This window comes from Oratosquilla oratoria, chromosome 5 (genome assembly GCF_046742065.1).
Source record: "Oratosquilla oratoria isolate Oo_2021 chromosome 5, ASM4674206v1, whole genome shotgun sequence".
NCBI lineage: Eukaryota > Metazoa > Arthropoda > Malacostraca > Stomatopoda > Squillidae > Oratosquilla > Oratosquilla oratoria.
The window spans coordinates 43,025,702-43,038,645 of NC_134781.1; the positions used below are offsets into that span (position 1 = coordinate 43,025,702).

General features: G+C 43.4%; 1 protein-coding gene across 4 annotated transcripts in view; it reads left to right on the forward strand.

Moving 5' to 3' along the window:
• Nucleotides 1-12,944, forward strand: part of LOC143025488 (uncharacterized) — a 608,144-nt gene that overhangs the window by 345,212 nt on the left and 249,988 nt on the right. Inside the window, exon 1 of one of the 4 annotated variants that reach the window (XM_076185219.1) lies at nucleotides 12,882-12,925. The exons of the other annotated variants lie outside the window; for them this stretch is intronic. Coding sequence (XP_076041334.1) covers nucleotides 12,897-12,925 — 29 coding nt within the window. The 5' untranslated portion in view covers nucleotides 12,882-12,896. Of the gene's footprint in view, nucleotides 1-12,881; nucleotides 12,926-12,944 lie in introns of those variants that run through there. 4 annotated transcript variants of the gene reach the window in all.

The following is a 12,944-nucleotide window of genomic DNA, read 5'->3' on the forward strand; positions in this document are numbered from 1 at the left end:
ACAATATTCTTAGTAATAAAATCATCAAGTTTATACAAACTTAAACTTAATCAATATTTTTATCGAAAGTATGCTTAATATGACTGGATTCGATAGTGTTTCTTTCTAATAAAGACCTACAAGAAATTATTTCCTTAGAATTGTCCCAGTCAATAGGATGGTTGTGGTCTCTTACATGAACAAAAAAGGCCACTGGAAATTTGCCCACTCCTTACACTATACTTGTGTTGATTTATCCTTGTTTGTAAGTCTTTCGTGTGAGGTGTTATGGAGAGATTTGTAAGCCATTTTATGAGAAGTGTCTACTAATTATTTTGGATATTTTAACTCAGAAGCTATGTTATATATTTTCCTCAACTCATCATCCAAAAATTCAGGGCTACATATCCTGTAAGCTCTAAGAAACATGGAGTTAAACACACAAAGTTCTGTTTTTTTATGATGAGCCGAGTAAAAGTGGACATATGATGAGACATTAGTTAGTTTCCTATAAACGTCATACTTAAATTGTCTATACCATTACGATAAATTAAAATATCGAAAAATGGTAATTTATTCTCTATTTCTATTTCAAAAGTGAAATTAATTGAAGGGACCATATCATTTAGTGCCACAGGCACAAAATATCATCAACATATCTTTTCCACACAACTTGGTGGGGAAGAATCCTAGGTAGTAGTTTGATCTCAAAGAATTCCATGTACAAGTTACTCAGTACTAGTGACAGGGTTTTCCATAGCCATATTAAATTTTTGTACATAGAATTCACCATTAAAAACAAATTTACAATTTACGATACACAGTTTAATGAGTTCAATTATGGTTTTAGGTGGAAGTGGCAAGTCATGTTTTGACAATAATTCTTCTTCAAGATATAACAATAAGTTATATCAAAACTAACTAGTTTAAAATCATAACCAATTTCTAGATTATTCAACATATTAATGAAATCAACATTATTTGTGACATGGGAAGATGATGTTGTGCCCACTAAATTACTCAAAATTGTAACAAGCCATTTGGATAAATTGTAAGTGATGGATCCTGTGGAACTGATGATGTGTCTAACTGAATACCCAGGTTTGTGGGTTTTAATCAATCCGTACATGTAAGGTAGGGAAGGGGACAAAGAAAATTTTTTTTTTTTATCAGATGTTCATGCCCTTTCAAAATCTTTTTAAGATTACGATTAAATTCACTATTTACAGATTCCAACGGGATTTTAGTGAGTTTTGTTGTTTACAATCTCCCAATAACATTCCCATTTTGTCAATATAATCTGATTTGTTGAGAATGACAATGCAATTGCTCTTGTCAGCTCTAGTAGTGTGTAACTCTTCATCTCTTTTTAACTCCTGGTAAGAATTAAAAAACCTTTTAGGACTGTTTGGAATACCATTTGCTGACAAAGAAGCATTCCGAAGAAGAGAGAGAGAGAGAGAGGTTGGAGTGAGATAAAAGATAAAGAAAGAGGGTGATGGTGTATTGCGTGGCTAAATGAGTGCGCAAAGTAAATTGTCAAAGTTTATATTTGGATATACATTAACAACAAATGCGTGCACTTGCTACAAGGCTGTCTTCGAAACTGACGCCCAGTTCCAGATTTTGCGCGCGAACGTGCAACGCATCTGCGATATCTTACACAAATACATTTTATACATAATAACATAATATAAATATTACAATAAATAACAAAACAATAAAATAAAATTCTACACCACACACTATGCCAACACATCGCTCGGCCCGCGCCACTCGGTGACCTCACCGAGCAAACAAGAAAAGACTGGCTGAGGCAAGGAGAATCCAAATGACACAAAGACAAGCCACACACATACCACATACACAACAGTGGCAGACAGAAGTGTGGGACAAATGGATATAATAGCACACCCAAATACATTAAATAAACACATACATTAATGAGTACATAAAGACAATACATACAACACAAAAATGAACATAAGCCTGGCGCCAGTTAACAAAAATACAAATACAGCAATTGCTGGACGTCCGGGACATGATACTTAATATCTAAACACGACAAAATACAATACAGGATAGTACACTTAAGAGCTAAACAATATGTACACTTAACTAAGAAAAGGACACACACAAAAATGGGAAACATCACAAGAATACATAAATGGGAAACATCACAAGAATACATAAATGGGAAACATCACAAGAATACATAACACTACAGAATGAAAGTTGAGGTAATTACAGGACCCCTTGACCTAAGGTCATAACAGTGAGGGGTAGATAAACAAGGCATAATTCTTGCTGTGGGCCCAGGAGGAGGCCGGGTAAAGGTAGGGATAGGCACTTGAGCCTTCTTGAGCCTATCAGAGTGTGAAATCTCGCTAAGGCCTGTAGAGGGGTAAAAAATCCTAAACGTGTTAGGGTGTAGGCGTTCAGTCACCAAAAGGGGGCCCTCAAATTTACAATTCAATTTTGACTGGCGATCAGGCATGCTTTTGAAAACATGATCACCAACACTGATGGTCACAGGTGTTGTACGTGCATGTTGTTTCAACATGTCGGCCTTTGAAACATCCAGTTTATCTCTAACAAAAGTATAAATGGCATGCAGCACATGACTCTGTAGTTTACTATAGTCATCTACATTGTAGAGGGGACGAGCAGGGCTGTCAAGCACATCATATGGGAGCCGTTTCTCAACTCCAAAGATAACATAATGAGGCGTTTTGCCCGCGGAAACATTAATGGTGCTATTGATACAAACACTAACATGGGGGAGCCAATCCTCCCAAGACTCATGAAAATGACTAGCAAGGTGACGTAGGATCTCTAAAACTTTCCTGTTCGTCCTCTCCACAAGACCATTGGACGCTGGATGATAAGCAGTCACGAATGTTTGTTTGATACCATAACGTTCACAAATACCTGCCAAAACCTCGTTCCTAAATTCAGTCCCATTATCACTAAGGAGCACCGAGGGAGTGGTGTATGGACACAACACATGGGAAACTAAAGCATGTGCTACAACTGGTGCAGATTTGTTACGTAAGGGAGCTAAGACCACAAAACGACTAAAGTGATCCACGCACACAAGGACATACACAGAGCCCTGCGTGCTACGGGCAGTTGCAAAAGGTCTATAGCCACAGTCTGAAAAGGGCAAGAAGGAGTAGGGTACTCTAAGATGGGAGCAGTGCTCGTAGAACCTTTGTTCTGGGCACAAGAACTACACCGGGCTACATGAGAGGTAATGTCTAGTCGCATTTTAGGCCAATAATACTTCTTCCATGCCATAGCCAGAGTTTTGTCACGACCTGGGTGACCAGCCTGAGGGGCATCATGAGCAAGGGACAAAACAACGGGAACTGGAGACTCAGGGATCACTAGCTGTGCCACATCTTGCTCAAACACTTCCACATTACGAATGAGAACCTTGTCCTGCAGGGAAAATTGGTACAGAGGTACTGGTAAAGCTGGTAAGGTGGAATCATCACCAGACTCCAAAGCATAAATGACAGCAGACCAAACAGGGTCTTCACGCTGAGCTTTGGCCAGATCCTGCAGGGAAAAGTTATGAATCACGGTAACAGCAGCAACAGGGATATTCCGTGAAAGTGCATCAGCAACGTGATTCGCACGCCCGGGGATATGCTTAAGGGTTGGATTAAATTCCTCGATCGTGAGGAACCATCTGGCTAGGCGGCCTGACAGATTCTTGCCCTTAAAAAGCTGAGTGACAGCAGTGTGGTCCGTGTAGACTGTAATAGGATATCCAAAAATGATATCACGGAAGTGCTTTAAAGCCCACACGACTGGCAGGGCCTCTAAATGAGTAACAGAGTAACGGGACTCAGGCTTATTAAGAATGCGACTAGCATATGCAATAACATGAGGTCTACATCCATCTACTTGTTGCATGAGTACAACTCCAATACCTGTACCAGAAGCATCTGTACAAATAGTAAAGGGAATACTATAATCAGGGAAAGCCAACACAGGTGCTTCAGTAAGAGCAAGCTTCAAGGAATCAAAACTTGTCTGATAGACATCACGCCACCGGAAGGAAGATTCCTTCTTGAGAAGGCGAGTGAGAGGGGAAGCAATTGAAGCAAAGTCTTTAATGAATGCACGATAGTATCCTGCAAGTCCAAGGAAGGAACGTACATTTTCAACTGACTTTGGTATAGGGAAGTCCTTGACTGCCTTGATCTTTTCACCTGTGATATGGATACCATGCTTGTCTACAACATGACCTAGGAACTGGATACTAGCCTTGAAAAAGGAACACTTGGGTAAGTTGAGTTTCAACCCAGCTTCAGCAAAACGTTGCAAGACCATGGACAACCTAGAAAAGTGGCTTTCCACATCTTTGGAAACTAGAATCAAATCATCCAGGTAAACAAAAAGTCCATTCCCAATTAAGTAATGAAAAATGGAGTTAACTAAACGCTGGCAAGTCAAAGGAGCATTCCGCAAACCCATGGGGCAACGAAGCCATTCATAGTGCCCACTGGGAGTCGAGAAGGCCGTGATGTTACGAGACTTCTCCTCCAGGGGTATCTGCCAAAAACCTGCTTTTAAATCTAAGGTGGTGAACACCGTATTACCAGTGGCAATGGACTGAAGAAACTCGCTTAAGATAGGCAGAGGATAATGATCTGGAAGAGTGACCTCGTTGACTTTCCTGTAATCAACAACAGGACGAAAAGATACATCTTTCTTGGGCACCAGGAGAAGAGGCGAGTTCCACTCTGAGTGGGACTCCTGTACAACACCTTCACTCAATAAATCGTCAACCAAGGACTGGGCTATAAGCCGACAAGAGTGAGGTAGCCTGTAAGAGGGGACGTAAATAGGACGAGTGCCTGGCTGAAGATCAATTCTATGAACCACACGGTCCGTAACCCCTAACGGATCACCTGGTAAAGCCAAAGCCTGACGGTGGGTAACTAGCAGGTCAAGGAGGCGAGGCGTCTCTTCAGGAAAATCAATCTCGCCTACAAATGTGGCAAGCTCAGAAGCTGAGTGAGCAGGGTCACGTGTTGGAGGAGACTGTAGTACAGAAGCTGCTATAATAGGCGAATCCTGGAAAGCAGCAACGTGTACCACCTCAAAGGAGCCTAAGTGACTGCCAGGATAGAGAGGAATAGGAGCACCCATGATATTGGTTACCATCGCTGTGGTAACATGATCCTCGCGAATAGTGGAGAGAGTCCCTTCTAGGGCAAGCCGACGAATACGAATAGAGTCAGGCAAAGAGAGAACGTCAGACCCTATCGGGGCACCTGAGACGCGCACCGGAACTCGAACAGAACTTGAAGGTTCAATAAGATGCTCTCCTACAACAACAGCAGCACAATGAGCAACAGGGGTAGAGCGCTTAGAAGTTGGGAAAGGCACATGTGCGGACTGATCAAGCACAGGAGAATCACAAACAGAAACTGGCCTATCCGATGCAGAGATATAAAAATTGCAGAAAGTCACTACACGGCGACTAGGAGAAATATCTATGCCATGAGCTGTAAGAGCATCAATACCCAAGAGACAATCACACTTAAGGGCAATGCCAGAGACAACAACAAAAGTGACATTGAAGACTGTAGCATGCGAGGGAAACTGTAAGGGAAGACAAACAGATCCAAGAACAAGCAAGGGAGAACCTTGCACAGAATGCAAATTATTACAAAAGGGAGATAAAGGGAGATTATACAATTCCCGTAGAGCAAAGTAAGCCTTTCTACTTAACAGACTACATTCTGCACCAGTATCTACAGTGACAGAAAGAGGCGTATCCCTAGTAAGAAATTGAAAGGTAAGTAATTGAGAAGACTCAACAGCCACAAAGGGAATTATTTGAGACCGAACATTGCTGGTCAACTCTTTGGGTTGTGAAACACGCGCTGGGGAAAATGGGATTGACGAGGCTGGTGAGAAGTCTCATCCCTAAGTTTCAAAACCTTGAAACATTGATCAGTCGAGTGTTTACAATGACCATGGATATGGCAATAACTGAGTCTACCTGGAGGTTCTACTCTGGAAAGGTCATGCGACAGATTAGAAGAAACAGTAGGTACACTCCTGCGAACAGGGGACAGTCTTGACTTGTGTACCTGGCGCCTACGGCGGTAACAAAAGTCGCTCGAATGACCAGACCTGTTACAAAAGGTACATAACAGGGGAGGGGGGGTAACTGTAGATTGAGGGGAACTATGAGTAGGAACTGTAGACTGAGAGGACTGAGGAGAACAAGGGACATGACCATGTTGATGAGCATTGCTAATACACAAGGAACTAGACGGTACTTCCCCTAGTTTACGGGAAAGCTGTGACGCAAAAGACAATAGAGTCTCATCAGGCTTATACATGAGAGAAGATGCTGCTCTTCTCTCAGAAGGCACAAAAAAAAAAAAAAGGATATACTGTACAAGAGAAATTCTAGGATAAGACGAAATCTAGCTAAAGTGATATTGCCATTATCTACCCAATCTGAATGTGAAAGTGACTCTAAAGCGTCAACAACAAGGATACTGGCCTGAGCTTGCGCCCGTCTATAATCAAGAGTGCCCAGTCGGGATACGAGAGTATCAGCCAGTTTGAAGCACCAATGGAACGAACCACCACCAGGGGTATCTGAAAAAAGTTTAAGGAAGTTAGACCTAAAGGTGTCATAATTATAGTCCAGAGATTTGGGATCTAAACACGACGCCGAAAGTAACTCCGATGCTAGAGAATTTGGCACAATCTGGGACCTCACAAAGGAGATCTTTTCAGGCCCCGTCGAAACATTTGAATGGACAATGGCGTCCTCACATTGGCGGATAAAATCAGCCGCCCTATAATGAGGATCTTGACCAGAGAATTGCATAACCGACGGATTTTGATGCAACAGTGTCAATGTATGCGCCATTGTCTCAGCTGAGTTTAGTGAACTGATAAACGAAGGCCTCTTTGACTTAGACATGATAGGAGATGACAACCGTAACCCACTGCGTAAGAGCATACGAAAACACCGACACCAAGCAAGAATTAATGCAAATACAAGACACTAGCACAAAGCATGAAATAATGTATATATATATATATATATATATATATATATAATATATAGAAATCACATGGACATGGGACACGAACATAAGATGATACAATTCACATAAACAGAAGCACTGTAACACAGAAACAATGGAATACATATAGCAAATAATGAAAAAAAATTATATTAAGACCGTAAGTAGCAAAATTTACGTAAAAAAATATGTAATGCACTGATACGTAAATGTACACAAGACGTCACTAAGGGGGTTACATTTCAAAAGGTAAACAAAGTGACGTCATACAAATGGCCGCCCAAGGGACGACCGGATAGGTGAAATTTGTTTGTATATGACACTATATCCACAAAATCTAAAAAAAATGACAATACAAGTATGCCGAAGTAAAAAATTATACAAAACTGGTAAGTAACAAGGTAGCCAATGTCTGCGGACGCAGAGCTTACGCTTGCAATACACAAGGCCGCTGGAGCCGCCGACCGAGAATTCTGAGACTCCAAACACGAATCCGTCCTCATCCACGGAACAATTTAAACTGCAAGTCACGAAGTGACTTGAGACGACCGTCCCACTAAAGCAGACAGCGATATCAGTCCAAAGAAGGCCGGCCACGAAGATTCTCGGGGAAAACGTTGTAAAAAAAAAAAAAAAAAAAAAAAAAATCACACAACGGCATGCAACACAATGGTCCTGAACACTTGTTGGTTTTTGTTGCTATGTTTTTGTAAATAAAAAGTCACTGGTCCAAAATGAGAAACACTATTACGTCTCACAACTAAACAAATCCTGTAGCCTGTGGAAAGGAAAATGGGAGAGAAAAAAAAAAGAAAAAAAAAGAACGGACGCTCACATGGGATCGGCAAAAGTTCAGCACTCTAATTTTAGTCTGTGGAGAACGTTCACAATTATTGTTTATTCGCTGCCACCATAATGTATTGGGTGGCTAAATGAGTGCGCAAAGTAAATTGTCAAAGTTTATATTTGGATATACACCAACAACAAATGCGTGCACTTGCTATAAGCCTGTCTTCGAAACTGACGCCCAGCTCCAGATTTTGCCCGCGAACGTGCAACGCATCTGTGATATCTTACACAAATACATTTTATACATAATAACATAATATAAATATTACAATAAATAACAAAACAATAAAATACAATTCTACACCACACACCATGCCAACACAATGGAGAGAGGAAGAGACTGTGAGAGATGAAGTGAATGTCAGAAAATGAGATGAGGAAGAGGGAAGAAGAGGATAGGGATTGTTGTTGTTATGGACTGCATTTTAACAGCACTTCTATCCTTCTGGATGGGCCATTTCGTGCCACTGTCGTGTGTTATCCTATATTTCATATATTGGTATCAGTCAAGATTCGGGGAGAGGGATTGAAGGAGGAGAGGAGAAAAGAAGAGAGGGAGGGGGAGGAGGTGGGGGCGGAAAAGACAACGTTTTAGAGAGGTATGGTGGGAAAGGAAGAGGAAGAGGAGGGAGGGTTGAGGAGGGGTGGGGGGGGGCATGCTTTCGTCCGGTGAAGGTCACTCGCAAGACTTGGACTCGACTCAACCTGGTCGACGGGTAGACTTCAGGGCCGCCGACACTGTGGCCATGGATGGGTGATCGACTCGTTCGCCTAATAGACCACTCAGCCAGATGAGATAGAGAGAGAAGGATGCGCGATGAAGTTATGCCTTTGAGTTAATAATAAAATAAATGGGATGGTTTCTTTTCACAAGGCCTTATGAATGATATATATATATATATATATATATATATATATATATATATATATATATATATATATATATATATATATATATATATATATATATATATGTGTGTGTGTGTGTTGTAATAGGAGCCCGGTATGGTACAACGGTGGCACGCTTGACTGGTACCTTCAGGGGAGGTCCGTTGCGTGGATTCGATTCCTGCTCACGACGTAGAGGCGAGGAATGGCATCCACTCTGAGCCGTGATCCTCCTATCTGTCAAGATCCACATTATAGTGAAACTATGTCCGCGGATTGGGTACAAAAGAAATCAAAGTAAGAAAGGTATAAATGTTTTGTTCTCATGTGTATTAATCACAGCACTTGTAACTGTTGTTATGAATGTAGATGTACTACACAAAAACATGCCTTCAAGTTTCTTTTACCCTGTGGTGATTCCATATACATGTGTACGAATAAAAATATTTATATATATATATATATATATATATATATATATATATATATATATATATGTGTATTTGTGTGTGTGTATATAGATGATATTTAGCTTTGGACAATAAAGATAAATATGGAAGAACCAGGTAAGGACTGAGTGGCCTCATGAAGGTTGACATCCTACCCCGCCCCGCCAGTCCTGAAGCGAATGAAAGCTCCGCCCCAACCTGGGTTGCGCGCTAGAGAGAAGGGGGGATGGGTGGGAGAAGCATCGTAGGGAGTACCTGTCTTTCTCTCTCTCTCTCTCTCTCCCTCCCTCCCACACGAGTAAATTCCACAACGGGGGAGAATGGGGTTGGGTTCCAGTAAGGTTGTACTGAATGGAAGAAATGTCAAGCGAACACGCATGCAACAGCATTCCGACGGAGTCTCGACGCCTGCGCACGATGGTGACCAGAACGGTGGTGATAGTCGTCACGTCATCGTGTGTGTTATGGGGGGGAGTGGGGCAAGGGGTCGTTTGTTGTAGAGAGCGATTGTCGCCCCTCCCCATTCTGTGATACTGCTGTCCCCTTTCCCTTCCCCCCATTTCCCCCGTCTCCCCACCACAAGATCTGAACTCTGTGCGTGGTGCGACTACCAAGCGACCAGCAACGATGTCGGTGACCATTGATTCCGGGGGAAGGGGGTAGCCATTGATTCGGGGGGAGGGGGGACTGGGAAGCATAAATAGCTTTCTGGGGCGCTATTCCTGCGTAGGGCCCCCTCCCCCCTTGCCCTCTCTTTCTGCCCCTTTCCCCCGCCTGCTTCCCGAATTCTCCCTCTCGTGTAGTGCGCACGAATTTAAAAGGACGTGTGTGTGTGCGCGTGCGCGCTAGAATAGGTTACAGTGGTGGTGATGGTGGAGGGAAGGGGGAGGGGGAGGAGGCCCCTGCACACTATTCACCCTCACCCATCACTGCCTTCTGCGTTTCTCCCCTTACCCTTTTCTCCTCTCTTTCCCTATCTCTCTCACCATCTCCCGTCTTTCTCCCCTCTCCCCTTCGCTCCTCTCTCATCTCACTCTCTCCCTTCCCTCTTCTCTCTCCCCTCTGCCTCCTCTCCTCTTTTTCTCCGCTCCTCTCTCTCCTCTCTGCCTCCTCTCCCCTCATGTTTCTCTCCCCTTACCCCTCTTTCCCCTTACCTCCCTCTCTCTACCTCTTCTCCCTCTCTCCACCCTCTCACCTCTCGCTCTCCCCCTGTCTGTCTCACATCACTTCCCCCCGCTCTCTCTCTCTCTCTCTCTCTCTCTCTCTCTCTCTCTCTCTCTCTCTCTCTCTCTCTCTCTCTCTCCAAGTTTATATGCGACAGCTATTGCAGAGACTCGCAGCGGCAGATGTGGTGCGCGTATGCGTGTGTGTGTGTGTGTGTGTGTGTGTACGTGAGGCGAACATATCACCGCTTTCTCATAACATGTTCACATTTAAGCTGAACAAGTGTGTGTTCACTTGTGTTCAAAATTAGTTGACGAAGGAATAACCAAAGGAGTTCTGTTCAGAAATGTAGAGTATTGATAGTCTCTTCAGTGTATGTGTGCGCGCGTGTGAGTGTGTGTGTACGTGTGCGTCGCATGTGACGTCACAGCGTGAGTCATGCAGGTGGCGGGAGGGAGGAGAGAGGAAGGTCGGCGGGAGGCGGCGGTGGTTGAGAGGTGGAGGAAGAACAGGAGGAGGAGCAGGTGTGGAGGGATGGAGTGGGTTTAAGGAGTGTGCACGAATGGTGATGGTGAAGATGATGATGGTGGTGAGTGATGGCAACCACTGAAGCTTCCGTCATTGGAAGAGTGGAGAATAGGACCAAACAGTAGAGGAAGAGGAGGACGAGAAAAAGAAAAGGAGGAACTAATAGAAGTGACATTGGACATAGACATAATAGAAAAGGAGACATATATATATATATATATATATATATATATATATATATATATATATATATATATGTGTGTGTGTGTGTGTGTGTGTGTATGTTTCTTAAGACAGATTGAACATTTCTAGAAGCTCCCATGGCGGAGCTTCTAAAAATGTTCAATATATATATATATATATATATATATATATATATATATATATATATATATATATATATATATAATTCACTATCCAGCGCCTGAAGAGGGAGACCGAAAAGGGTTCTAGGGGAGGCACAGGGGCGAATCAATAGTACTGATTTTAGGAGGAGGTGGAGTACCGGGCCTGGAGGACTGAATTCCGGTCGAAAAGCTGGAAGAGGGGGAAGAAGTAGAGGGGCAGAGTGATATTACGAAAGAAGTAGGAATTGAGAGAGGGTAGAAGGAAGGGGGAGAAGGAGGAGGTATTGAGAGAAAGAATAAATAAGATTGTAAGAAAGATCAGCAGCAGCAGCAGTAGGAGTAGAGAAGAGAAGGAAGAAGAGAGGAGTAGGAAAAGGAGAGGACTAGGAGGGGGAAGAGGAGGAGGAGAAGGAGGGAAGAGGAGGAAGAAGAAGAGAGGAGGAATGTGGTATTCTGCCAATAGAAGTAGAGTTGACGGAGAGGAAGAGGTAGATGAGAGAGAGAAAGAGGGCGGCGAGGGAGTTGAGGATAGGATAATTTGACACAAAGATGTATTGGGAGGCGTGGGAGTGAGGGAGGGGGGATAGGTAGAAATGAGGCACGGGCGAGGCCCAAGAAGAGAGAACGCAAGAAATTTTCACGAGGAAGAGAGAGAAAGAGAGAGACATGATAGGGTTTGTTTAGAGACACGCGAGATTGGAGGGAGAGAGAGAGAATAGGCCTAACAGGAGGTATGACTCAGAAGGAAGTTAAAAGGGAGAGGTGGTGGGTGGGAGAAGTGAGAGAAGGAGGAGATTTGGCACGGAGAGAAAGAAGTAGGGTTGGGATTAGGCTTATAGAAGAGGGGAGAGTGGGGAGGGGAGCAAGTGAGAGAATGGTTGTACCAGAGAGAAGAGGGATTTAGGCTTAGAGAAAGAGTTTTGGGATTAGATGTAAAAATGGAAAGATCAAACGAGAAAGAGAGATATAGAAAAGGAAGGGTAAAGGAGAGAGAGAGAAGAGGGAAGGGGGGGTATTTTTCCAGTCCTTTGTAGTGTCTGCCAGTAGTCCAGACGGTTTCCCGCGTCGCAGTTGGCACCTAAACTTCCCTTCGTTCTCTCCTTCCTCCTTCTTCCCCTCTTCCTCCTTCTCTTCATCCTTTTTCTCCTCTTCCTCCTCCTCTTCTTCCTTCTATTCCTCGTCCTCCTCATCTTCCTCACCCCTCCTCTTCTTCCTTTTCCTCTTTTTGGAGTATTGCATCAGTCCTGTATGGCTTTTGTTGTGACGGCGAAACTAAACGCCATGTCTCTCTTTCTCTCTCTCTCACACACACTGTACAGGAGGAAGAAGGGGGAGGGATTTCCCAGTCTTCAATCAATTGAAACCTCAGCACTTATGCGACTGTGCCTCACTGTCCAGCTCACTTGGTGGCAAAGCTCCGGGCGATTTTAATAAACTCTGGTGTCGGCGTCGACCCCAATCACACAGGTCTCTAGCGGATCCGACTCCGTTCAAACCGGTGGGCAAGGGGGCTCTTCCAACCAACCAACACCCCCTCATTTTTTTTTTTTTTTTTGGGTGTGTGTGTATGTGTGTGTGTGTGTGTGTCTGTGTGTGTGTGTGTGCGCGCGCGCGCCAGTATGTACCCACCACCTCAGCCTCATCTCAGGTGAAGCATAAAAATATAA